The sequence below is a fragment of the Aquarana catesbeiana genome, linkage group LG06, assembly GCF_042186555.1.
Source record: "Aquarana catesbeiana isolate 2022-GZ linkage group LG06, ASM4218655v1, whole genome shotgun sequence".
Lineage (NCBI taxonomy): Eukaryota > Metazoa > Chordata > Amphibia > Anura > Ranidae > Aquarana > Aquarana catesbeiana.
Genome location: NC_133329.1, coordinates 360804542 through 360832427, shown reverse-complemented (window position 1 = coordinate 360832427; position 27886 = coordinate 360804542). Strand labels below are relative to the sequence as shown.

Below are 27886 nucleotides of genomic sequence, written 5' to 3'. Positions count from 1 at the left end.
TAAAAGATATCATGAATAAAGGAAAAATTTACACTTTTCAGCACCTAGATACACAGAGGAATTTAATGAGAATAAACGAGTGGCGGTATATTCAGCACTCTCACTTTGTAGAAAGTCTACCAGGGTACATTAGAGAGGAAAAAGACTTTAGACCAATAGAGAAAATATTCTGTAGCAAGAAGCCTGGGGGATACATCTCTAGGATATACAAAATGCTGATAAATAGTGGGGAGATGGAAGTACCGCCATTCATTAAAAAATGGGAGAAAGACTTGGGGTTGACCCTAGTAGAAAACGTAGTGGGAAATGTTCTGAAGGCAACGCACAGCTCAGCATTGGATATTAAAATGACAGAAACAAACTACAAGTGCCTATCTAGATGGTATGCCACTCCAGAGATAATCAGCAAATTCCAACCAGATAAATCTCCAAACTGTTGGAGAGGGTGTAAGGTATTGGGGACCATGGCTCATCTGTGGTGAAGCTGCCCGGTTGTCAAAAAATATTGGCTGGAGGTGTTACAAATAATAGAGGAGATTACTGGTAAAGTAATCCCGTATGACCCATGGATATGCCTGTTTCACAGCTCAGAGGGTGGAAACCGAGACTACAGTAGGTCCATCACCCCTGTGCTGTTGAACGCAGCAAAAAGTGAGATCCCAAAAAAATGGCAGAAGGCTGATGGCCCTTTGATCAAGGATTGGTTTCTAAGAGTGCAGGAAACATATAACCTTGAGAGAAGGGAGAAAGAGCTGACAAATGTGGAGTATGAGAGAGGGGAAGGCAGATGGGTCAGTTGGGTGGCTTTTAAGGAATCCGTGAGGTATGCGGAGAAGAGGCTGAGCTAGCTGATACCAAGGGGGTAGGAGGGCAAAAGTATCTGATTGAATAAAGTCTGCGGGTGGGGTTTCGGGGGGGTGAGGGACAGGGGGGTGGGGGGTGGGGGGGTTTATGGGTTATAAGGGAAAGTACTTTTGAAGAAGAAGTGATGGTTATTTCTGTATGTGTTTTCTTTTGTATGGATATAAATAATCTTAAATAAAGATTTAAAAATAAATAAAAAATCAACCCCTATAACTTTTCGGCAAACCAATAAATATATGCGTATTGGGATTTTTTTAACAAAAATATGTAGCAGAATACATATTGGCCTAAATTGATGAGGACATTTGATTTTTCAAATTTTTTTTATTGGATATGTTTTTATAGCAGAAAGTAAAAAATATTGTGTTTTTTCAAAATTCTCAGTCTTTTTTTAGGTTTATAGCGCAAAAAATAAAAAGAGATGATCAAATGCCAGCAAAAGAAAGCTCAATTTGTGGAAAAAAAGGACATACATATTATTTGGGTATAGCGCTGCATGACCGTGCAATTGTCAGTTAAAGTAACAGTGTCGTATCGCAAAAAATGACCTGGTCAAGAAGGGGGTAAATCTTTCGGAGCTGGAGTGGTAATGCATTCTTTGCATTAAGGTTAAAAACCTTCTCTGTGCAGTTCCCCACCCAGCCAAACCACCCCTTATACTTACCTTAGCCCAATCTCTATCCAGTGATGTGCACGAGAAACAGAGGCTCTCTCTGCTCCCCAAAGATTGGTCCCCCAGGAGGATATCCTTCCCAAGAGGATGTCCTCCCCCAAGATTGGTCCCCCAAGAGGATGTCCACCAAAAGATTGATCCCCTAGAGGATTTGATCCCCCAAGAGGATGTCCTCCCCCAAGATTGATCCCCCAAGAGGATGTCCTCCCCCAAGATTGGTCCCCCAAGAGGATGTCCACCACAAGATTGATCCCCCTAGAGGATGTCCTCCCCCAAGATTGGTCCCCCAAGAGGATGTCCTCCCCCAAGATTGGTCCCCCAAGAGGATGTCCACCACAAGATTGATCCCCCTAGAGGATGTCCTCCCCCAAGATTGATTCCCCTAGAGGATGTCCTCCCCCAAGATTGGTCCCCCAAGAGGATGGCCTCCCCCAAGATTGGTCCCTCAAGAGGATGTCCTTCCCCAAGATTGGTCAGTCTAAATGTATCTGGATAGCTTAGGAGTAATTCACAAACATGAGATCATTTACTGGTCCTTCTGTGGGCACTTTAGGCGGATAATTTGTTTTTCCTTTACTAATGACCAGTAATTGAGTGCTGTTTTATATTTTTGCATTACAGGAATCCCATTTCGTTTTGGAAAGCATACCGCGGCCAACGTGTTTAGAGGTGGACCCTTCACATAAGACCCTAAGAACAAATGCCTGTAATCCTACCAATAAGCTTCAAAAGTGGCAGTTTGAGAAATACTTTGCGCCATGAAGGTGCCGCTATTACAGACTTATGTCTATTTTTATAACGTAGTTAGTGAGACATGGACCATACACTGTGACCTTATACCATGGACAGAACACGGACTTACTGTAAATGAGACTTTGGGAGGCCTGTAGTTCATTTTTGTTTTAATCAGGGTTAGTGGGTTGTACTGATTTTTGAAGGGGAAAAACTCCAGTATTTGTGAAAATTGGATATAACATATCCAACAGCTACACAAGCCTTTTTTTTTGCAGTTTTATATTATTTAAAACACCTTTCAGTTTCTGCAGCCAGCAACAATTTCTGTAACTGCTGAAAAAGGGTTTTTTTTTTTTTATTTCAGCTATAGTAATAGTTCTCTATTGGCATCATGCACGTTAGGGATTTAACCCTGGTGCTTGATGCTCCAGTGTTTAGCTTTCGGGTGGAAGGCACAGGCACGCTGTCCAGCCCCACTGCCAGCATCCGGTCTAAAAATATGAGAGGCTGACAGCTGCTGTGGCTGGATGAGGGTGGGTGGTGCACTCAGTTGTACATTCTTGTAGGGCACCCAGGGATGAGACTGCTTGTTTTCTGGGTATTCATACCTGAGTACATACCAGGTAGGGTTGCCACCTTTTCTTCAAGCCAAACCCCAACACTTTAGTGGCCTGGGACACCTTTGAGTGCCTCAAGGAGAGTAGTATAGCACACAGAAAACAGTGGGTGTGGCCAAATTGGTCTTGCTGACATCATCGCCCTGCCGCCTATTAATGCAGAACCTGCCCCCAGACAGCCGCCTGCTGCTCCTGGATGGCAAGAGATTTGTGTGTGACTATCTTGGTTCCTTGGAAAACCGCAGCCTGGTTTGAATAATGTGTCCGGGTTTCAGTCCGCCTGAAACCCGGACATATGATTCAAAACCCGGACTGTGCGGGTGAATACCGGACAGGTAGCAACCCTAATACCAGGTCATGCACCACCCAGCCCTGGGAATGTCCTTAAGATTACCGCACTAGAAGTTTTGTCTTCGCAAATCTAAAAGGATGCAGGTGCTACATTATTATTTATTTTTTGCAACACTAGGAAACACAAAGACAGAAACCTTCCACTTAGCACCCATTGCTAACCGTCTAGGCAGGTGCACCCGAGTGGCCTATCTCAGTTTCATTAATGTTTGCTAAAAATCCTCGTAGTATACTGTATATAGAAGACTTAAAAAGGCTGTGTTTTTTTTTTTTTTTTTTGTTTTTTGTTTTTTTCAACAAAACTGGAGTTTCACTGTAAGCCAAATGGTACGATTCTGTTACAATGTGTCTGTTTGTTGGATAATTTTAATCTATGTGTTCATTTTGGCCACCATTAAATTATTTATTTATTCCTGGCCCTGGTTTGATCATGGAAACAGGATCATGCACAGTGAAGTAAAATATATTATCAAAAATTATCAACTACGTTAAATTTCTAAAAACTAATTGATGTGAAGACTGTACATTAGCTCTGTAACTGTTAATTTGTATTTGCTTAGTATGCTGGAAGCCATGTGCAAAGTAAGTTTTTTTTTTTTTTTTTTTGTTTTTTTGTTTTTTTTTTGTCATTTTTCTTCAAAAGCGTATTGCTTTATAGTATTCACTAAGCCCTTTTTTCATTGAGGATGTGGGAGGCTGCAACAGAAGTAGACCTTGCACTTTCATGCAAGGCTGGCCTTAAATGGCCCAGTCTCAGCCAGCTGTAAAGAGCCAAATAGTAATTCACCAGCACTCCAAAAAATGTGCCTCCACAAATGATGGTGAATGTATCATGTCCAGGGGCGGACTGACAACTCATGGGGCCCCCGGGCAATAGGAGATTATGGGGCCCCCAGGCAATAGATTATGGTGCCACACAGTATATACACACACACATACATACATACATACATACAGTATACACACACAATATACACACACAGTATACACACACAGAAAAGGTACTGGAGAGGCAGGGCAGCTATAATCTTCGGATTTAAAAAAAAAACATATTTTTACTTGCTGTCCCTGGTTTTATTGAGGCTGGCAACCCTGATGGGGCCCCTTAGTGGCATGGGGCCCTCGGGCAGTGCCCGAATGGTCAGTCCGCCCCTGATCATGTCACATGGGTCAAACTGCCATGCCAATGTTTCAGGGTCTTGCAGGGTCCCCTTTCTCAGGGTGAATCAGTCACTGGAAATTAGGGAAATGCATTTATTGAAGTGCTGGTATCCACATTTTGTCATGTTACAACCAAAAATGTAAATGTATTTTATTGACATTTTATGTGATAGACCAACACATAGTGGCACATAATTGTGAAGTGGAAGGAAAATTCTGTCAGATTGGATGGAGAGCTTCTGTGAACAGCAATTTTCAGATCTTGCCACAGATTCTCAATTGGATTGAGGTCTTGACTTTGACTGAGCCATTCTAACACATGAATATGCTTTGATTGAACCCATTCTGTTGTAGCTCTGGCTGTATGTTTAGGGTTGTTGTCCTGCTGGAAGGTGAACCTCTGCCCCAGTCTCAAGTCTTTTGCAGATTCTAACAGGTTTTCTTCTAAGATTGACCTGTATTTCACTCCGTCCATCTTCCCATCAACTCTGACCAGCTTCTCTGTCCCTGCTGAAGAAAATCATCCCCACAACATGATGCTGCCACCACCATGTTTCACGGTGGGGATGGTGTGATCAGGGTGATGTGCAGTGTTAGTTTTCTGCCACACATAGCGTTTTGCTTTTAGGCCAAAAAGTTCAATTTTGGTCTCATCTGACCAGAGCACCTTCTTCCACATGTTTGCTGTGTTCCCCACATGGCTTCTCGCAAACTGCAAACAGGACTTCTTATGGCTTTCTTAAAATAATGACTTTCTTCTTGCCACTCTTCCATAAAGTTCAGATTTGTGGAGTGCACGACTAATGCCCCGTACACACGGTCGGACTTTGTTCGGACATTCCGACAACAAAATCCTAGGATTTTTTCCGACAGATGTTGGCTCATACTTGTCTTGCATACACATGGTCACACAAAGTTGTTGGAAAATCCGATCGTTCTGAACGCGGTGACGTAAAACACGTACGTCGGGACTATAAACGGGGCAGTGGCCAATAGCTTTCATCTCTTTATTTATTCTGAGCATGCGTGGCACTTTGTCCGTCGGATTTGTGTACACACGATCGGAATTTCCGACAACGGATTTTGTTGTCGGAAAATTTTATAGCCTGCTCTCAAACTTTGTGTGTCGGAAAATCTGATGAAAAATGTGTGATGGAGCCCACACACGGTCGGAATTTCCGACAACAGGGTCCTATCACACATTTTCCATCGGAAAATCCGACCGTGTGTACGGGGCATAATAGTTGTCCTGTGGACAGATTCTCCCGCCTGAGCTGTGGATCTCTGCAGCTCCTCCAGAGTTACCATGGGCCACTTGACTGTTTCTCTGATTAATGATCTCCTTGCCCGGCCTGTCAGTCTAGATGGACGGCCATGTCTTGGTAGGTTTGCAGTTGTGCCATACTCTTTCCATTTTCGGATGATGGATTGAACAGTGCTCTGTGAGATGTTCAAAGCTTGAGATATTTTTTATAACCTAACCCTGCTTTAACCACTTCCTGACCGCCCCACGTACATTTACTGTGGCAGGGCGGCCGACGCGCCGCTCCTGCTATGATTGGACACAGCAGGAGCCAATCAGCGGGTCCGGCGGCTGCAATGCCTGCCGCGACCTGCCGAACGTTCTGTGGAGAGACGGATCAGCGGTGTACTGATGTAAACAAAGCACACCACTGATCTGTCAGGGAGAAAAAGCTGAGCTGAATCACGATCTCTTTTCCTCCAGTGTAACACTTCCCCCCACATTTACATTTACGGACACCTCCCAGGGAACACATTTAACCCCTTGATCGCCCCCTAGTGTTAACCCCTTCCCTGCCAGTGTCATTTATACAGTGATCAGTGCATTTTTATAGCACTGATAACTGTATTGGTGTCACTGGTCACCAAAAAGTGTCACAGTCCTGCTAAAAATCGCAAATCGCCGCCATTACTAGTAAAAAAAAATAAAAAAATAAATGAAAGTCCCTAAATCTATCCCGTAGTTTGTAGATGACGCTATAACTTTTGCGCAAACCAATCAATATATGCTTATTGGGATTTTTTTACCAAAAATATGTAGCAGGATACATATTGGTCTAAAATGATGAAGAAATTTTACATTTATTTGGGGATATGTATTATAGCAGAAAGTAAAAAAATGTTTGTTTTTTTTTCAAAATTGTCAGTCTTTTTTTGTTTATAACGCAAAAAAATAAAAACCGCAGAGGTGATCAAATGCCACCAAAAGAAAGCTCTATTTGTGGGAAAAAAGGACATCAATTTTTTTTTGGGTACAGCATTGCACGACCGCAGAATTGTCAGTTAAATCAAAGCAGTGCCGTATCGCAAAAAATGGCCTGGTCAGGAAGTGGGTAAAACTATCCAGGGCTGAATTGTTAAACTTCTCCACAACTTTATCCCTGACCTGTTTAGTGTGTTACTTGGACGTTATGATGCTGTTTGTTCACTAAAGTTCTCTATTAAACCTCTGAAGGCTTCACAGCACAGCTGTATTTATACTGAGATTAAATTACACACAGGTGGACTGTTTACTAATTAGATGACTTCTGAATTAGTAATTAGGCAATTAGTTCCACTAGATTTTTGTTGGGGGTATCAGAGTAAAGGGGCTGAATACAAATGCACGCCACACTTTTCAGATATTTATTTGTAAAAAAAATTGAAAACCATTTATCATTTTCCTTCCACTTCACAATTATGTGCCACTTTGTGTTGGTCCATCACATAAAATCCCAGTAAAATACATTTACGTTTTTGGTAAAATGTGGAAAATTTCAAGGGGTGTGAATACTTTTTCAAGGCACTGTATGCACACTGCCATCCATTGCAGTAACTGCAAGTACCCTTTGAGGTTATACCTGGTCCAGCTCTTTTGCCGTTTTATAGTAGAACTAAACCCTTCTATCTTTTTTTAACCAGGGAAGATGCCATTTTGGCTTCTGTTTGATCTTCAACTGCCATAATGCTGCACATGGGGTCAGTAATGACACCAGCCATTTGATGGTTTGACAGTTTGGTTGAGAGCACCAGCAAATTTGACAGTTATGTTCCTAGGAACGTGCTGGAAATGCAACTGTTTTTTGAAACTTTTAAATTGCTGGGTTTAGTTCCGCTTTAAAGAGTCAGTCTCACCTAAATGAAATGTGTTGATGCTGGCACATTGACTTAATGGTATACATCAGTCAGGGACTGTGATGTTGAGAGTTCCCGTCTTCTGTCAGACTGACATACACACGGGCCGAATGTCAGACATTTTTTTTTAACTTGCCGTTGTCTCCGGACATTCGACCCATGTGTACCTGGCTTAAAGTGGATGTAAACCCAATGTCATCCTTTCTAAACTACTGCCATAGGGGTTATCTATAAGGATAGACATGCCTCCTGCATGTATCTTTACCTGTCAAATGTCTCCCCTCTGTCTGTTATGAGACCCGAAAAACTGCAGATTCTGTGGGCGGGTCTGTTGTCTGGAGCTCGGTGGGTGGAGTCGTGATGTCAGTAGACTCCCCGCCCACCTCTACACTCCCCTTGTCAATATGCATTTTCTCCTGTGTATTTCTTACACTGAACTTCTGCTATGATCTCTAACAACCAGTGAAAAGACAGGAAAGTAACCACATGACTTCAGCATGCCCAATCATGCTGAGGTGTAGAACAGCCAATCCTTGCAGAGCTGCTGAAGAAAGGAGTGGGGGTGGGAATTAAAAAATAATGCATGTGTCTTAGGCTAATGCACGAGATGTAAATCACCTGTCACTCACAGCAAGGGGGAGGATTTGACAAAGTTTTTCTCTGTTTGTCAAGTTTTATCTCACTGAACAATAAAAGAGGATTGCTCAGAGATGGATTAACTCTGTGTGGCAAGACTGGGCTCAAATGATAGGAAATCTTATACTCTACATTATGACATTAAAAAAAAAAAAAAAAAAATCGGGTTTACATCCACTTTAAATGAGAGGTTTTATTTAATGATGTCAGCTGTGACCATTGGTTTTGGAGAAAGAACAAAGCTGATAATTTCCATATGCTGCATAAAGGCTACATTCACATGGCCGTAAACATTTTCCTGATCTTATTACGCATGTTTTTTTTTTTTTCTGGCACAAATGTTCCTTTGTAATGATCAGTAAATACTTGTGTAAAACTGTCCTGTTTGTTTTTTTTTTTTTTTTTTTTCCAATACCTGCATCTGGCATACCTGTATATATTTGTCCTTAGATACAGACTTTTTGATTTTGTGTTATGGATCTGAACGCAGTGCATGTTTTACGCACCTGTGTGAATGTCTCCATGGAAAACAATGCAGCCGCGTTCAGATCCGTAATTTTTTTGTTTTCTTTTGTTTTTGCGGCCGTGTGAATGAGGCCTTCGATTTTTGATGTTCCGATCACAATGGGTTTCCTAGTTATAATTTAAATATTAAAATTGTTATTGTATTGGTCATGCATCTAATCAAAAATGATGTAAAAAATAAATAAATACTTTAAACTTCAATCTGCAGGTAAAAGTTAACTCCCTTCCCACCCCACCCCATCACTTATCCAGGACATTTTTTTTTTATATCTTCTGAAACATGTTTTGCTCACTTAACGTGGAATTCCAGCTTCATCCTAACTAGCCTTAAAACTACCCCAACAAATCACCTACCTATATTTAGGCCGGTAGTGATCCCCTGTGTCAGTCACCGGTGGCTGCAGGGATAGAGGAAAGAGCACGCCGTCAACAGCTAGCAAGGCCTGGAGTGATGGCTTCAATGGCCCATCAATTGTCGGCACTCCTTCCTCTCCCCTGGCTAACACATGGGAGCGGCCTGAAAATAGTTAAGTATATGAATCTTTCTTACACAAGTTAGTAAGTATAGGTGTTAGGAGGGAAGACAGGACAGTTTTAAGATTAGTTAGGAATATCCTCTAATTCCTCTAATTCCACTCTGCTGCCCAGGTCCATAGCTGTGCTGGCAGAGCAGAGTAACAGCCACACCCCTCAGCACAAGCTTCCCTGCACAGAGATGGAAAGGGGGTGTGTTTACAACAACAATATAAAAAATCATAAAAAGGTACCACATTCTTTAGTAGGTCATCGGAGGTTTTTCTGTTCTACCAAGATTGAAAATGTAGAGAAATGTATTTTTCCACGGTACAGTAGGTACAGTAGAATGATTATCGACATTTTGTAATTGAGCTGGACTTAAAATGTTTTGTGGATGTGAAGGAAATGTTCATTTTGGTTAAGTCTTGTTTTTATTCTTAATGTATTTTCATGTGTAAATTGGGAAGATGTTGCAATAAATTATTTTTGGACAATAAGAATTTTTTTTGCACTCATTTGTTGACATTTCCAAACAGGGATATATGTTAGAGTTCAATACCATGGACGTGTCTTTTATTTTGTTTGTAAGTTCTAAAAAATGTTTTTAATTTAGAATTCTAGTCAAAATTATTTTCTTTGGTTTTGGGCAGTGAACAATGTTCAGCTTTTCCATGGGGTCTTTTCAGCTTTTTCCTGATTTGTACATTTTTTTTTTTATTCACTTGCACTGTGCCTTTTGAAATTTTGAAAACTTGACTAGTCAATTACCTAGTAGAGCCTTTTCTCTTGCATGCCATAGCTTCTCTTCCGGGGGTGTCTAATTAATGTTTGTGCTGGCCCAGCTCCTCTGCCCCTCACCTCTCTACCGTATATAACCTGCTGTGGAGCTGCTGGGGAAGGAGTGAGTGGAATACTAAAGAGTGTCACTTGTGGGGGTGCTAACATCACATCTAAGATGGTGGCACCCAGCAGTAGTATCAGGGCTTTTGGATGTGTACACGAGGGAAGCAATTACAGGTAAATAACATGCATAAAATATGTAAAATGCCCATATAATCTAATGGGAAGCTTTTCGTGTAAATGTATAGTCTAGTCACAGGGTCTCTTCAGGTTGGTGTGCTCTCTGCACAAGTGAAAGTGGTTCTAAAGGCAGGTGGCTTTTTAGCCTAATGCATTCTATGCATTAAGGTAAAACAAAACCTGCATGCAGCTCCCCTTCCCCCAGCCCCCTAAATATGTACCTGAGCCCATTCTCAATCCAGCGATGTACAAGAGAGCACCAGCTTTCTCGGCACTCTCCCTCCTCATTGGCTCAGAGACAACAGCGGGAGCCATTGGTTCCTGCTGCTGTCAATCACAGCCAGTAAGGAGGGAGCAGGGAGGCAGGGCTAAGCTCTGCTCTGTGTGTAAATGGACACAGAGTGGGGCTGGGAAGTGAACACGCATGAGTGCCCCCATAGCAATCGGCTTGTTATGGGGCACTTAGTGGGGGGGAGGAGTCAGGAGCACTGTCAGGGGACCCAAGAAGAGGAGGTTTGGGCTGCACTGTGCAAAACCACTGCACAGAGCTGGTATGACATGTTTATTATTTTAATTTAAAAAAATAAGCCTTTAACCCCTAAATACAGAGGTAAGTATACATACTGTATGTATTTTAGAGATCCCTGTGATATACTAACAGGTGCCATCCCCCTGAGGAAGACCTAATGAGTTGAAACGCATCGGTGCTCTGGACCTATCCAATCAGGATTACCATATTGTATAAGTGATGTTTGATACATTTTATGAAGTTGTGATATTTTGCTAAATGTTCCCCTAAATTTCTCATTGGGGTTATTTTTTAATGATATTTCAATAAATATGTGATTTTATCCTTACAGAATAATGTATGAAACCCAGAGGCAGAGACATGATGGGACTTGTAGTTTTGTAACAGCTGGAGGTCCGCTAATTGCATATCCCTGCTCTAGAGTGTCTGGGGAAAAAAAAAAAAAATATATATATATATATATATATATATATATATATATATATATATACATATATATTGTGATGTAAACAGAGCCGGTAATCGGCTATTTTTCCTCCTCGCGCTGACAGCGTGAGGAGGAAAAAAAACCCGATCACCGGCGATCCTCTGTCAAAAAGCAATAGTCAGCAGTGCCGCCTACCAGTGCCCGCCAGCGTCACCCATCAGTGCCCACAGTGCCACCCATCAGCGCCCACATCAGTGCAACAGTGCTGCACATCAGTGCCCATCAGTCCCACCTATCCGTGCCACCCATCCGTGCCCATCAATGACCATCAGTGCAGCCTATCAGTGCCCACTAGTGCCGCCTCATCAGCGCATATCAATGAAGGAGAAAAATTACCTGTTTGAAAAATTTTATAACAAACTATTAAACATGATTTTTTTTTTTTTCAAAAATGTCCATCTTTTTTTGTTTAGCAAAAAATAAAAACCCCAGCTGTGATTAAATACCACCAAAAGAAAGCTCTATTTGTGGGAAAAAAATGATAAAAATTTCATTTGAGTACAGTGTTGTATGACCGTGCAATTGTCATTCAAAGTGCGTCAGCGCTGAAAGCTGAAAATTGGTCTGGGCAGGAGGGGGGTTTAAGTGCCCAGTAAGCAAGTGGTTAATGTATTAATGTGTTTACCTCTGCGGCTTCTAAGCTTATTGTGTAAATTTCGGACACAAGGACGCAGCTTTTAGCACTGGACGCAATAGCCTGAATTGACCGAGGCCGGCTGCGGCAAACAAGCAGCTGGGAGGAACAAACACACGACTGTTCTAATATAAGAAGAAGGAATTGCTGAGACTTGCGTAGTCAATCCTGCTTTGTGCTTGGGAAACAAAAGAAACACAAACAACACTAGCTGGTTTGATGTTCTTTGGTGTCAAAAGAAAGATTCTTCTCCCAGAAAATGTGATCTAATTGACAGAACTTTGCTGTTTATTTTCTTTCAGCAGTGTTCTGTGTCTCAAAACTGACATAATCAGACTTCTTCCGGGTACAAATCGTGCTGGTTCTCTTGTAAGGACTTATTATAGTTTTTGTGTTTATTTGCAACCCTTGCATCTACAATCTTAAACCGATATTTTACAAACATTTGCAAGAGATTTAAAGGGTTAGTTCACCTTTACCAAAAACTGCCTATGCAGGTAAGGGGCAGCTGTAGATTAACAAAAATTCACTGGCTTTGACCCTTGTCCTTGATAGGTGTAGGCCATCTATGTACCTCTCAAAGCCTGGCCAGAAAACTCCCAGAGATGGCATTATCCCATCCTGCTTTGTTGCTAAGACATTGCTAAGACACTTCCAGCTATTACTGTTCACTTTCACCATCACAGGAACAAACGTTCTCTGATTCAAACCCGCTTGTATGCGTTCTCTCTTCCCTGTTGCCGTAGCTCAGTGATGCTGCAATGCAGGAGATAGTGAACCATGCACGTGCAGGTGTTTGAGAGATTGCTCCTGGTTGGAGAGGATGAGCGGTACCAGCTGGGAGTGTCTTGGCAATGTCCTAGCACCAAGGCAGGTCAGGGGGGGAATACCATTTCTGGGAATTTTTTAGCAAGGCTGCAGGAGGTACATAGATGGCCTACACCAGGGGTCTCAAACTGGTGCCCCTCCAGCTGTTGCAGAACTACAAGTCCCACCATGCCTCTGCCTGTGGGAGTCATGCTTGTAACTGTCATCTTTGCAATGCCTCATGGGACTTGTAGTTTCACAACAGCTGGAGGGCCGCTAGTTTGAGACCTCTGGCCTACACCCATACCCAGGGCAATTATTCATCTTTGGACAAAACTGCACGGTTTGCTTTTATCTACAATGAAGAAAAAAGCATCCACTGGGACTTTGATGCGAGTTCATACAAAATAACGCGAGGACAAAAACATTTGAAAAGCTCAGGTGTTCACAACAGACAAGGCTATCCTCCAGTGGGTACCCCGGGAAGTTTTCCAAAAAAACATGCACTAATAAAAGACGTGCCAGACCAAAGGGTAAAAGAGCCTAAAATCATTTATTAGTTTATACTAAAAATCATCCAATGCATTTTGGGGGGCAGAAAATACTCCACCTTCATCAGGACTTCAGTTAAAATAAGAGCCTTGAATGGGCTTGAAAAATAGTTTCCCTGTGTAAATCTATGTAGGGAAGCCAAGTACTGGATCAGGAGAGTTATTGGACAGCAGTATCTGTGTGATCAATCAAGAACAAGATCTTGGTTGCTCATTCATATACTGCTGTCCAGTAACTCTCCTGATCGAGTACTTGGCTTCCCTACATAGATTTACACAGGGAAACTATTTTTCGTGCCCATTCAAGGCTCTTATTTTAACTGAAGTCCTGATCAAGGTGGAGTTTTTTTCTGACCCCCAAAATGCGTTGGATGTCTACTTCACTGATTTACATCTTCCAGGAACATTGGTCCAAACTAGGCTAATGTACAGATATAATATAACAATGTCTGAAATTCATCTTTAAGGCATTAAAAAGAAAACATTCAACCCTATAGAGCAGTCAATGGCAGTATTCAATGACCTCCAGATCTCAGTGAGTGCCTAACTACCCATCTTTGTTCTAATATCTACACTCGCTGACCATTTTATTAGGTACACCTGCTCAATTGCTTGCTACAAGCTGCTAATCAGCCAATCACATGGCAGCAACTCAATGCATTTAGGCATCTAGATGTGGTGAATACGACTTGCTGAAGTTCAAACTGAGCATCAGAATGGGGAAGAAAAGGGATTTAATTGACTGATGGTTGTTGGTGCCAGACAGGCTGGTCTGAGTATTTCAAAAACTGCTGATCTACTGAGATTTTTACGCACAGCCATCTCTGGGGTTTACAGAGAATGGTCCTAAAAGAAAAAATATCCAGTGAGTGGCAGTTGTGTGGATGAAAAATCCTTGTTGATGTCTGAGGAGAATGAGCAGACTGGTTTGAGATGATAGAAAGGCAACAGTAATGCTGCGTACACACGAGCGGACTTTACGGCAGACTTTGCCTGGCGGACTTTATGACGGACTTTCCGAATGAACGGACTTGCCTACACACAATCCACCAAAGTCCGTTGAATTTGTACGTGATGACGTACGACCGGACTAAAATAAGGAAGTTCATAGCCAGTAGCCAATAGCTGCCATAGCTTGGCTTTTTGTCCTTTGAACTAGCATACAGACGAGCAGACTTTTCGACCGGACTCGAGTTCGACGGATAGATTTAAAACATGTTTCAAATCTAAGTCCGTCCAACTTTTGAGAAAACAAAGTCCGCTGGAGCCCACACATGATCGAATTGTCCGACTAAATCCCGTCCGCCGGGCAAAGTCTGCCGTAAAGTCCGCTCGTGTGTACGCCACTAGTTACAACCAAGGTATGCAGAATACCATCTCTGAACGCACAACACCTCGAACCTTGAAGCAGATGGGCTACAGCAGAATACCACACCGGGTGCCACTCCTGTCAGCTAAGAACAGGAAACAGGCTACAAATCATACAGGCTCACCAAAATTGGACAATAGAAGATAGGAAAAACATTGCCTGGTCTGATGAGTCTCGATTTCAGCTGTGACATTCAGTTGGTGGGATCAGAATTTGGTGTAAACAACATGAAAGCATGGATCCATCCTGCTTTGTATCAACGGTTCAGGCAGGTAGTGGTGGTGTAATGTGGGGGGGGTTATTATCTTGGCACACTTTGGACCCCTTAGTACCAATTGAGCATCATTTAAATGCCACGGCCTACCTGAGTATTGTTGCTGACCATGTCCATCCCTTTATGACTACAGTGTCCCCATCTTCTGATGGCTCCTTCCAGCAGGATAATGCACCATGTCACAAAGCTCAAATCATCTCACCACTGGTTTCTTGAACATGACAATGAGATCACTAAAGATCCATAGAAAGTACAGGCCGGCAACTCGATAGCTTCTCCATAGAAAATATTTATCTAAGCATTACAGCAATAACATCATCCAAAAATGCTGACGTGTTTTGGCCTTAGGTCTTCATCAAAACCATATGAGGTCCCTGTACTTCAATGGCCTCCACGGTCACCAGATCTCATTCCAATAGAGCACCTTTGGGATGTGGTGAAACGGCAGAAACGAGAGATTTGTATTATGGATGTGCAGCCGACAAATCTGCAGCAACTGCGTGATGCTAGGATATCTATATGGACCAAATTCTCTGAGGAATGTTTTCAACACCTTGCTGAATCTATGCCATGAAGAATTAAGGCAGTTTTGGAGGCAAATGGAGGTCCAACCCGGTACTAGCAAAGTGTTCCTAATAAAGTGGCCAGTGAGTGTATAGCTGGCTCTGTAAGCAAGCACACGGTTTATAACTGGTTACCAAGGTTAAAAGTTTACATTACATCATTTTTATTTCTTTTTTTAATTTCTGACTAGTTCTGTGCTAAACCATGGCCGTATTTTTATATTTCTATACCCTTTTTTACATGAAGTACCAGATAGGAGTGGGAATACAAGTGTATTATTTCATTTATATTTTACAAATTTTTTCAATTTTTTTTTTTTTTCTAGCTATGGGAACTCTTCCCTCAGAATATATCATTTCCACACAATTACGGTATCTTTTTAAATAGGACATAGTAATGTATACCGCAAATTCTTTGTTAAGATATTACTTGATGCTAACTACTGGAAAGTGGGTTATTCTGCTTTCTTTATACAGAGGAAATCATAGAGGAAATGATTAGTCAACACATTGCATACATCAACAGGAAATAATCAACTTTGGCAATTGTTAATTCATCATTGATTCAAATTCATCTATCCTCTGTTTTGTGTTTCCTCTGCGGATCTTCCGATATGATACGGTGTCGTATCTGGAATAACTGTTCTTGGAGATGTCGGGGTGGTTTCCATGTACTTGCTCATCTGAGTAGGATTCAAGATGGCTGCCACTTGGACTGAGCGAGAAGATTGGCCCGGGGCTGTTATCTTCTTCATCATCACATGACCCATGTCCGTAATCATTGTCAGTTTCAATGGATGTGTTTTCTTCCTCTGTCTCAGTCAGCATCTCTTCTTCCCTAGTTTCAGAAAGGGTTTTGGCCGGCTCGTACATAAATAGATCTTCTGCTTTGGCTTTGCTTTCTTCTTGGTCTTCAGGTTTGTTTATTTCTTCCAGACCAGGAGAGTCATGTGCTGGGGCATTGTCACTTTCCACCTCTATAAAAGTATATAACGTTAATGTAAAAAAAAAAAAAAAAAAAGAAAAAAGCAAAGTACATGATATTGTGTATTAATATGAAATGGTAATATTGAGATCTCATGCTAAATTGTGAGAGAAGGTAGGGCCAGTAGCAATCAATAGAACTTATTTTTTTAGCAAAGGCTGGAAAATTAAAACTCTACTAAAGTCTCTTTCTATCTCTTTATAGATGTTCTCATGGCCGCTGATAACGCAGTACAGCCAGCTCTCCTTTACCGGGCCCCATCAGTTCAAAAGGGGGGCGTGGGCACCTGTCGAGCATGAAGGCCGGCTGTACTGCCTTATTGCTGACACCTCTTGTTCCTCCCCCTGCAGAGATGCCAGCTTCTCCTCTTCCTCTTCTGCTTCACAGCAGGGGGATTGGTTCTAGTAACTGCACCCCCATCCCCTCCTTCCATTGCTCTGATCATCACTATTCCTCTGCTGTTCAGGCCCCCCTGTGAGCCCCCCTTTCACCTGCTGTCCGGGCCCCCCCTGTTTGCCCTTTCCCTTGCAATGCTGCCAGCTTCCCTCCTATTCTCTCCCTCCCGCTGACAGCTGCTAAGAGCACACAGTCGGGTCATTTTAGGATGGAAACCTCATTCACACACACAACTTTGTTTATTAACTCAATAGTTTTTTTATCTTTTAGATTTAGCACAAATGTTGTCGTGTTTGTGTCCACTAATAATGATTTTAGATTATTTTAAGCAAAAATTTCATTTATTATTTTAGTTGGGAAGGGGGGCCCTGTCAGGTAGGCTGTATGGGGCCCCATAATTTTTAACATCAGTCCGATGCCGCATCTGTACTGAGAACTGAGCGGTCAAACATCGCTGAACACTCGGTTCTTAAGGCTCCCCGAGCAGAGAACTGATGACCGTCAGTCACTAGCTCTCTGCTCTGCCCCCCCAGTGCTCACTGGAGTGCTGGGCTGTGGAGGGGGCAGGAGTGGCTGGCTCAGGCTCTCAGCAGCCCGCTGAGAGGCTGAGCCAGGTGCTGGTCCAGGCATGTGGGCAGATCCTGACTTCATTGTCACGATTTTGCCCGAGCCTGGACCAGCTCTGTGACGTTAGCAGACAGCGAGCTTTAGCTTGCTATCTGCTGAAAATGTTATCCACTTGTGTGTATGCTATGGATGTTTTGGTTCAGTTAGTTCCTTTTGAAAATGTACCTTCTTGGTCTAGCTCATGATGACCCCTTACCCCCGCCGCCACTGATTTGGCTGTGGGGGGACCGGGTAGTATTGCTCCTTCACGTTAATTTCAGTTGGCCATGTCGGCCTACAAGACATGATACATATATGTTTATATGCTGCACACTTATATTACCCTTGTAGGGTGCTATATTGTTTGTTCTTTTTGTGTTGATGAAAAATAAATAAACACCTTTCAAAAAAAAGAAAATGTTATCCACAGGAGAAGTACAGCTGAACGAGCTTTAGATGTACTTCTTCTTAAAGCTGCCTGTGGTTGGTGTCAAGTAAGCAGGCACCTTCAAAATACAATGTATGTTTGATCTTCTATTCTTCATAATTTGAGGGATATTGGTGTCCAACTGTGCAATTTGGGAAAATTTTATGTTGAAATGTCACCACTGTTTTAGACTGTACCCACTCTGTAAAAAATGTTTTTTGTTCCCCTTATTGTGGAAATTTCCTATCCCTTGCTTACTTCTGCCCTCTTACACAGGACAGGAAGTGAGGGGAAATCTCCCCGTTGGAACTCAGCCAGCAATAAATACCCGCCAGGTGTTTTTACTTCCTCTGCTATTTAAAACAAGAAAAGCATTTGACTGGAGTAAGGCTTTTATACTACATCCAATACCAGCCACGCGTAAGGGCAAACGTTTATGTCACACATAAAGTGAAGTAAAAAGTTCCATAGCCAATTTAAAATATAATTGTGCTATAAGATAGAAATGGTAAAAGTTCTGTTTCTACCTAATGTGGTTTGACAATCTTCTCCATTGTTGTGCTCCTCGGAATGGGTATTATGGCTGGTTAACATTCCAGAATCTTGTGCAGGAACTGTGTGTTGTTCTGCCTGATGTTCTGCAGAAGATGAAAATATAAGTACATTAGAATTATACAACAATCATCATTTTGAATGACAGATTTCTTGTACAGTAAGGGAGCCACTGGTTGGATAAACATTTTATATCCCTATTAATAATCTGTACATTATTATTCATGTTCTATTTTGTCATTTTCATTATTATTTTAGGTAATACAGATTTGGCAATAGTGGACACAGGATTTAGTGACTTTAAAGCAAAAATAAATTAAATTTAGAAAATGTTCCCCATCATCAAGCTTATATTACATATTTCTTGAAGCCAGCACTCAAATTATCTAAAGGAACTAGACAGGCTTCTGCTTGGGATCACACGCACGATTCGCTCACTCTGTGATACTTATAACTACTACTTAAGGCTTTATCTGTCTGATATTGTTGCTAACTATTGGACAGCCTACCCTACTGGTTAATTTCATTACGATAATTGCCAGTCCAGATCGTGGCGATATAATACCTTTTATTAAAAAGTGCGTTTATAACACAAGTCCCGGCTTCTATGGTTCCCCACCCTCGCTTTCTATAGGCCTTTCAGTCACTGAATATTATTTCAATATTGGGGATTCTCTATCTGTCTGATTTTATTCATACATGATCCCCATACTTTAATACCTTAAAAACCTTCATACTATATCTATAAGCTCCTGAACGCACGCAATTGTGTGCGCAACATGTAGAGCGGAATATCTTCTCGTGACCCCACACTGTGACTCTACTGCTTCATGCACCCCATTCCTCTTGGATATTGCTACTGGTTATATTACATTTCATTTTTATCCAAATTGGATTAGATTATAATAATTGGAGGTGTTACTTGAGTCTCTGCGGTCATATTTTCTATGTCATCATTAGTATGATGTGTGTTCTTTTTATGTTTTGTATATTACCTTTTTAACTTTATCCAATTAAAAATTTCAATACCTTTTCTCTTATGTGTGTGCCTGCAAAGTCCATTTTTGCAATCTCTAATGCCGCGTACACACGGTCGGACTTTTCGTCTACAAAAGTCCAACGGACGCTGACGGACTAAAGCTGGCTGGTAATCCGATCGTGTGTGGGCTTCTCCGGACTTTCAACGGACTTTTTCAGCCTCAAATCCGACGGACTTTAGATTTGAAACATGCTTCAAATCTTTCCGACGGACTCGAGTCCGGTCGAAAAATCCGCTCGTCTGTATGCTAGTCTGACGGACAAAAACCCACGCTAGGGCAGCTATTGGCTACTGGCTATCAACTTCCTTATTTTAGTCCGGTGTACGTCATCACGTAAGAATTCGACGGACTTTTGTGTGATCGTGTGTAGGCAAGTCTGTTCGTTAGAAAGTCCGCCGCAAGTCCGTCGAAAGTCCGTCGAAAGTCTGTCGGACAGGCTGTCGGACTTTTGTAGCTGAAAAGTCCGACCGTGTGTACGCCCCATTAGTTTTTTCCTAGACAGTGGATGCATCGCTCTGGGCACACCGGTGGTACCGAGATTTTCTGTGCTATCTGCAACATTATGTCAGTCCCCTCCCCCCTTCACAAGGGAAAGCTATCATGAGCCTAAATAAGGACTCAATGGGGTTGATTTATTGAAGGCAAATAAACTGTGCACTCCGCAAGTGCAGTTGCTCCAGAGCTTAGTAAATGAGCAGAAGCTCTGCTGACTTCTATCATCCAATCATGTGCAAGCAAAAGAGTGTTTTTTTTTTATTCACCTTGCACATGATTGGGTACTCTTTGCAAAGTGAAGTTTTTGGGTTGATTTACTAAAGGCAAATAGGCTGTGCACTTTGCAAAGTGTAGTTGCACTCTCCAGAGCTTAGTAAATGAGGTAAAGCTTCACGTTGCAAAAAATACCCAATCACATGCAAGGAAAAAAAAAAAAACAACATTTTTGCTTTCACGTGATTGGATGATAGAAGTCAGAAGAGCTTCTGCTCATTTATTAAGCTCTGGAGTAACTGCTCTTGCAGAATACAACTGCACTTTGTAAAGTGCACAGTCTATTTGCCTTTAGTAAATCAACCCCTTTACCTCATTTACTGAGGTCTGTAGCAACTGCACTTGCAGAGGGCATCTGCATTTGAAAAGTGCACAGTCTATTTGCCTTTAGTAAATTAACCCCATTGTGACATCACAGGTTGTACATTCCAAACAAAAAGTCAGAATATGATATGGGTACATATACATGCCAGTGTATTTTATGGCAAAACAAGAGTAGGATATATGTAGATTTCTGATGCTTTAGGTGGCCATTTTATACAGCCCTTTTGCTATTATCTAATATAATGGTACTGTCATTAATTTTCAGGATATTATCAAAATATACAATTTCTTAAACCGTACTTTGCAGTCATAGTAAAAAATTAACTTAGGTTCCCCCCCTCCCCAGCAGCAGATACTCACCTTTCCTTGCTCCCATGCTGTTCTGTATGGCCATTGGAGCCAAAGAAAGCCCAGGGTGAGATCACACAGGTCTATGGATTCCTTTCCCTACACCATATGAGAGCACTTTGCCTTATATCTACCCATGCCCAGTACAACCTGGTATTTCACTTTACTCCCAGTGGGTGAGTATATTAGAGGGGAGCCAGGAGAGGTTAGTATATGCTGCTGGGGATAAGCGGGGCTAAGATAACCATTACCTTTGCCCTGCATTATTTTATAAACATGCTGAACTGTCATTGGTAGAGATAAAAGTGCTTTAAAAATTGGGCCCATTAGTGATCCAGTGGACTGGCTATGAAGACTGCTAATGTTCATAATAAAGAAGACAACAATAGAAGATTGTTTTTTAATCGAATATGTTTGGTTACCTGTAAATCTGTGGGCAGCAATCAGCTCACAATGCACTCCAATAATGGAAACAGCTTGCATTTATAGGATAATGCTGTTTGGGGCACTTTATGAAAAAAAAAATGTACAGAAAAGAAATCCCACAGAGGATCCTCAGGAGGGTGGAGGGCCAAGAGCTCTTGAATCACATGTAACGCTACCCTTGACTAGGGCCATTGATTTAGTGCACCATGTTCTATTCCCGCTAGTGCAGCATCCAGGCAAACAGCATCTTCACACTCTGATTCAGGAAACACAGTCCATAAGAGTTGCCTTTTTAAAAGCATTATTGCAGTATTACAGTGGTCTCCAAACTGTGGTCCGGGGGCTGGATGTGGCCTTTTGCTTGCCTTCATTCGGCCCTTGGAGCACTATTTCCCTAACTGACACCAAACATAGGGCATATTTTCTGCAAGTGACACCAACAATGGGATACTATTTCTCACACTGACACCAACAATGGGGCACTATTCTTCCCATTGACACCAGTCATGGGGCACTATTATTCCCCATAATACCAAAGATGGGGCACTGTTTACTCTCACTGATGCCAGGACAATTTCTACTCTCACTGGCAACACTTTGCCTAAAGGACAGTACACTGGCCCTTTGTTTAGAAAGTTTGGAAACCCCTGCAGTATTAACTTGAATGGGTTCAGGGAGCTGTGAGATACTCCACATTACTAAATGGAGCAATGAGGACATTCTTCCTTGTAGCAGCTCTGCTGAACAGTCTCTTAAACAGTGGAACATTAAGTGGACAGCACTGGGGCACCAATAGCAATGACCCAGGCCAGGCAAGCCTCGTACATTGTGCAGCAGGGGTGATAAAGGCAAACGGTCACTGAAATTCTTTCTCCATTTGGGTCAGTACTCACAGTGTCCTTCCAGCATACAATGCAACTCTAATTCCAGCAGACAGGTAAACTCCCAAGTCAGGTCTTCTGTGGTACCCCTCTTTAGTCCCTGAAAGGGTTTGTGGCTGAGCAGGCCCTCTCAGCAAAGGCTGGGATCCTGATGAGCAGGCAGGACCTTCAACAATACAGCCAGGAAGGCAGGCAGCCCTCCCTGGCTGGGAATTTCTCCTTCTGGACAAGAACACTGCTCTCAGAGGCTCTGAACTATTTATGTACCCCCAACCACTTTGTGAGCAACACCTCCCCAGGGAATGATTGGGGTTACATAAATATTTAGACTGCTCATCTGACTCTCCCACCCACTATGTTCTGGAAAGCTCCAGAAAAACAGGAGGAAGCCAGACTTGCAGTCTGCAGAGCCTGGAGCAGCCCAAAGCAATCACACACAGCTCTGCTGGTTACTAAATTTTCCTTACCAAAAAAAAAAAAAAATAACAGCCTACCTAGGAAGGTGCTACACAAAAAAACAGTAATCTATCATAGTAACAGAGCCATGAGATTCTTATGCCGTGTACACACGGGTGGACTTTTCGACCGGACTGGTCCGACGGGACAAATCCGTCGGACAATCCGCCCTTGTGTGGGCTTCATCAGACCTGCAGCGGACTTTTTCGGGCGAAAATCAGACGGACTTTAGATTCAAAACATGTTTCAAATCTTTCCGACGGACTCGAGTCCGGTCGAAAAATCCGCTCGTCTGTAAGCTAGTCCGACGGACAAAAACCGACGCTAGGGCAGCTATTGGCTACTGGCTATCAACTTCCTTATTTTAGTCCGGTCGTACGTCATCACGTACGAATCCGTCGGACTTTGGTGTGATCGTGTGTAGTCAAGTCCATTCGTTCGAAAGTCTTTCGGAAAGACCGTCGGACCTTTGATGCCGAAAAGTCCGCCCATGTGTACACGGCAGAGAATTCCATAACCCGCTTTCCACCTTGTCAGAATTACTAAATAGCTTCTTTACATTCAATAGAACATTTTTATCTAGCCTGCTGCATATCTTAACCCCCCGCCCAGTACATCTCCCCAACAACTTGTCCCATAGCTTAAAGAATTAGATAAAGCTCTGCTGACTTCCATCATTCAATCACGTGCAAGCAGAAATGCTGTTTTTGGGGGATTTTTTATTTGCCTTGCACATGAATGGGTATTTTTTTGCAAAGTGAAACTTCACTCATTCATTAAGCTCTGGGACAAATTTCCTTGCAAAGTGCAACTTCCCTCGCAAAGTGAACAACCTATATGCCTTTAGTTAGTAAGTCAACCCCAGTACCTTCCTTGCACGGAAACCCCAAGAAGGTTGTCAGCACTCAATGCTGGACTGTGGAACTCTGTGGACCTATTCCCATACCTTTCTGTCCCACTCTACATGCATTCATTAGTTTATTTACCAGCAAAACAATGTTGTCCCAATAGCCTGTCTGTGCTCTGTAGTTAGGGATAGGGCTTTTGGGAGATATAGTTCTGGGGGCTTGTCTACCTTAATAGGAACGTCCCAGTACTGTCCCTAAAAACATTTTACAAACCTGGTGATGTTACAGGGAGTATTAAAAGCTGTTTCTTTCTACAGGAACAAACTAAAAGAAAAATATAGTTCTGAGACATGCTCCAGAGGGGGCAAGAGGTGTAGGGATAAATGTGGGTACTGAATATACACAGGTCACTAAAAGACCGACAACAACTGGCCTTCCTAACTTATCCTCCACTTATGTAAAGCAGATGGACAACACTTTCAGTTTCTTTTGCAGTTATCGTGCACTAATTGAGAAGAACTGATAAGAATTCCTGGCAGCTAGCAGTTACCAAATGCACTGTGTCTATGGAAAATAATGATCATGATAAAATTAAAGCACCACGTGAAAGTATACTAATGGAAGACGATGAAGATGCTGAGATAATGAAGATCCTGAGAGATAATGTCGGGAATGATTACACCCAGACAAAGATGGGAGATGTTCTCCTATGTTTTTTTTGGGGGGGTTTCAATACATTTTTTATTACACGCACAAAATCTGATTGATCGTAATACAGAGCATGAGGAACTTGACTTTGTACAAAATAGGCCGTTAACGGGAAAATACCTGCTCAAAAAAGTAAAAACAAGTAACTAGATTAGGCGGTTCCAACCACTGAAAAAGAAAAATAAAAAGTGGGGGAAGGGTTGAGAGAGGGGGGAGGGTTGAGAGAGGAGGGAGTGGGGGCATGTTAATTCTGGGCCTTTTTCCTCCCAAGAAGAGGATGAACGTAAAGATGATTTAATAAGGGAGCTGTGTCTAAGGACCCAACCCTGCCCAACTAGTCTTGGGAAAGGGTGGGCAGAGAGACATAGAACAATAGGAGACAGAGTTGTATTTTCTACAATGGGAGCTGTGGGGCAAAGGCCTAGTGTAGCAGGATTAGAGGGGGCAGCACCAAGCCTCAAAATTTGCAATCTGCAATTTTTTTTGTGCCTCTCTTCTGGCCACCTCTGGACATTGGTGGTTAAATTCTATAAGTTAACTATAGGGGGAACTGTGTCCAGTGCTTGTTGACAGGAGTCAAAAGACTCACTCTGGTTCAAGAAACTTGAAATCACCTCTCCTCTCTTCTAGTTTCTAATCTGTATAGTTAAAAATGATTTTATGGCAGATGGCATGCATGCATCTATAGCACATTCTATAATAAATATTTTTTTACTTAAATAGTTACATGTTATAATGGGAATCATGGTGGGCAAGATGATGCCTAAATATAACGAAACAAAATAACTGCTCCAGTTGAAAACTGCTAGGCTGTAAATGAACAAGCATCAGGTGGTATGCAATCCCTGCCACTGCTGTAGGAAGATGTAGATGAACAAAAATAGGATGGCCACACCCCCAATTCGATTCCGAAAGAAAATGTATCGAGGAGGAGTATACAAACAAGTACAAAGGAGCAATGACATAGGCAAAGGCAGGGGAAAAAGGTGACGCGTTTCACACGACTAGCTTGACAAAGCACTGTAGTCGGGTGCAACGCGTCACCTTTTCCCCCTGTCTTTGCCTATGTCATTGATCCTTTGTACTTGTTTTCATACTTCTCAATAAATTTTCTTTTTGCATCGAATTGGAAGTGCGGCCATCCTATTTTTGATGCCTAAATATGATTGTGACAAGAGGGCACACATGACAAGTCACCAGGAACAATTTGCACAAAGGCACAATGTCAATCAAAATGGCACAAATTATTTTGGCGTAAACAGTCAAAAGTTTGCAGATATTGAAATTGGGTAAGCTGGCATAGCATGATCCAGGTCACATCTTTTCATAAGCCAGTTCTCTCAACTTTAATCATAGGACTTCTTATGTTTAAAGTTAATTATAGTGAGGCAAGAAACTAAGTAGCCATTAGCAATTGGCAACTGTCAATAATGTATAAAAAATTATACAACATAAAGGGGATATTTGTAAAACTGCATCTTGACAACTAGGTAAAAAACTACATCCACAACAAGAGAAAAAAAAAGCACAAATGTGCCCCATATTTAGCCTCTTCTTTTCTTCATGTCATCCAATGTTGGCAAGAAATAATACAAAATTATAGGAAAATAAAGAATGTATGGTGGTCTTTAAAGCTAAACTCCATGCACATATAAAAACACAAATTCATTCAGCTCTGTAATCATTAATACGTAATTGAAAGTAATTTCAATTCACAAAAAGGTTTATTTTACAGAATTTTTCTTAGGTATTATTTTTTTAGGTGTTTACTGTATATGTATTTTTTCTATGTAAGCTGTGTTAGTACCTCAGTTTGGCCTGGTGTCAGCCTCTTGCAATCCCTTTTGCAGCAGAACTCAGACTGTGAGATGGAGAAGCAACACAAGGAGCCAATCAGCCATGTTGCAATGCTCATTTGATAACAAAGAACATGCTGATAGTAGGAGAGTTAACAGCAACAAATGGGCTAATCAATCTGGTGCTTTTGCTTTCACGACCTTGTCAAGTCAAGACCAGTAAGTGCTACTTTTGGTGCAGTAGAAAAAAATCAGGTCTCTTGCCCTGCCAAGCAGGGCTGTGCTTGGTAAGAGAGCTGTGTATCTCAGGACCGGATGGAACGACATATACAGTAACTCCTTTGGAGGGTAAAACAGTCTTTCATTTGTGTATTGTGTATCTGACTACTAAAAGGTCTTAGTTATGTTCATGCACACATGGATGCATAAGCTTATATCCTAAAACTGTGCATGTACTATGAAGCCCTGCAATACACTTCATGTTACTGATTAGGCTTCTGGCTGAAAAACGGCAACTCAAACAGTAGATCTTTTATCCACTGGAGGCCCTTCTATAATATACGCAAAGTACCTTAACGTGGAAGTCCAGACAAAAAAAATTGTCTTGCTGTCTGTCCATGTTGGTGAGATCTCATTTTGCTTCCTTACTAACATTAACCTATTAAAAAATATGTTAACTTGAGTTTATTTTTTTCTGTTCAATAGATTTGTATTGGGTTTTAAAACAAATTATGCACTAACATAACATAACTGACATAACAAGGATGTAACAAGGATGTAACATCTGTAGCAAACATTTAGCACTGAAAGATGTCAGTTAACATACCAAGTAAGAACATAACAAGAACCGAAAATGGAATAAAGTAAAACAAACAAATTAATTGGTTTCTTGGACAAGTCCTCACATTAGGTCACCTGTGGAGATGATAATACTACATCAGAGTTTTTTTTTTTTTTTTTAATATTGGCCATACAAACACTTTTCTAGCCATCAGGACTACTTGACTACTACATTTAACCAGATTGTGGAAACCTCAACAATTATTGAGTGACCAATTTACCTAAAAATAGTAGTAAAATAAACCTAGTAAATAATTCACAAAAACCTAAAAAAAAAAAATATTTTTATTACCTTCTTCAGTGTTTTCCTTGATTTCCAAAGAATCAATCTTGTCTTCTAAACAGATACCAGATCCCTCTTTATTTTCACTTGAAACCACTGGATTTATCTCACGCTTTTCGCATACTGTAAATGTATCCATATCATCTATAATATTGGTTATCTGTGGTATTTCGGGATGTCTATCTCCATTGCATTCAGAGAGTTGGATTTCGTCTGCCATTATAATTGTCTTAAAGATAACTGTAAATCCTTGTTGTGAATCTTGACAATGTCAAATAATTCTGAATAAATGATAGCCTTGGTTTCTTGGTTGGGTTAGGACTTCTGAAGCAAAGGCGCGCAGCTTAAACAAACAGGGTCCAATGACATTATGGAGATTAAAACGATCTCCAGAAAAACACCATTCTTCCAGAGATGTTACCCCACGCGTTTCTTGGAGTTAGCATGAATCATTGTAGACACATTTGCCTTTCTTATAAGGGGACGGGCAGTGTAATAAAGCTTTTGTGTAAGCAGCCTGTAGTTATTACAAATTTTAGGCCGATAGCAGTGGAGATTTTCAGTTCCTACAAGAATGGCCCTTTGTGCTTTGATTGTAAACAAGAGAAACAATTGTTCTTAATCTTTAATCCGGAGCAAATGACCACTGCTAGTCACATTAGGTCCAGGCAACCAGCTTATAATTCAACACTGACCATTCTGTTCTATTAATCTGCTCAGGAACGTCATTAGACAAATGCTTCCAATTTAAAACA

General features: G+C 41.6%; 2 protein-coding genes across 2 annotated transcripts in view; one reads left to right on the top strand and one right to left on the bottom strand.

The window, feature by feature from the left end:
- Positions 1-9713, top strand: part of GALNT5 (polypeptide N-acetylgalactosaminyltransferase 5) — a 76926-nt gene extending 67213 nt beyond the window's left edge. The window contains exon 10 of the mRNA XM_073634129.1: positions 2159-9713. Within this exon, the coding sequence (XP_073490230.1) occupies positions 2159-2299 (141 nt within the window). The 3' untranslated portion in view covers positions 2300-9713. The remainder of the gene's footprint in view (positions 1-2158) is intronic.
- Positions 9714-15153: 5440 nt separating this feature from the next.
- Positions 15154-27651, bottom strand: ERMN (ermin). The gene is made up of 3 exons (XM_073634128.1): positions 27141-27651; positions 18389-18499; positions 15154-16424 (listed from the first exon to the last, which is right to left on the bottom strand). Exons 1-3 carry the CDS (start codon positions 27349-27351, stop codon positions 15997-15999), a joined length of 750 nt encoding a protein of 249 aa, XP_073490229.1. The 5' UTR covers positions 27352-27651; the 3' UTR covers positions 15154-15996.
- Between the last annotated feature and the right edge of the window lie 235 nt (positions 27652-27886).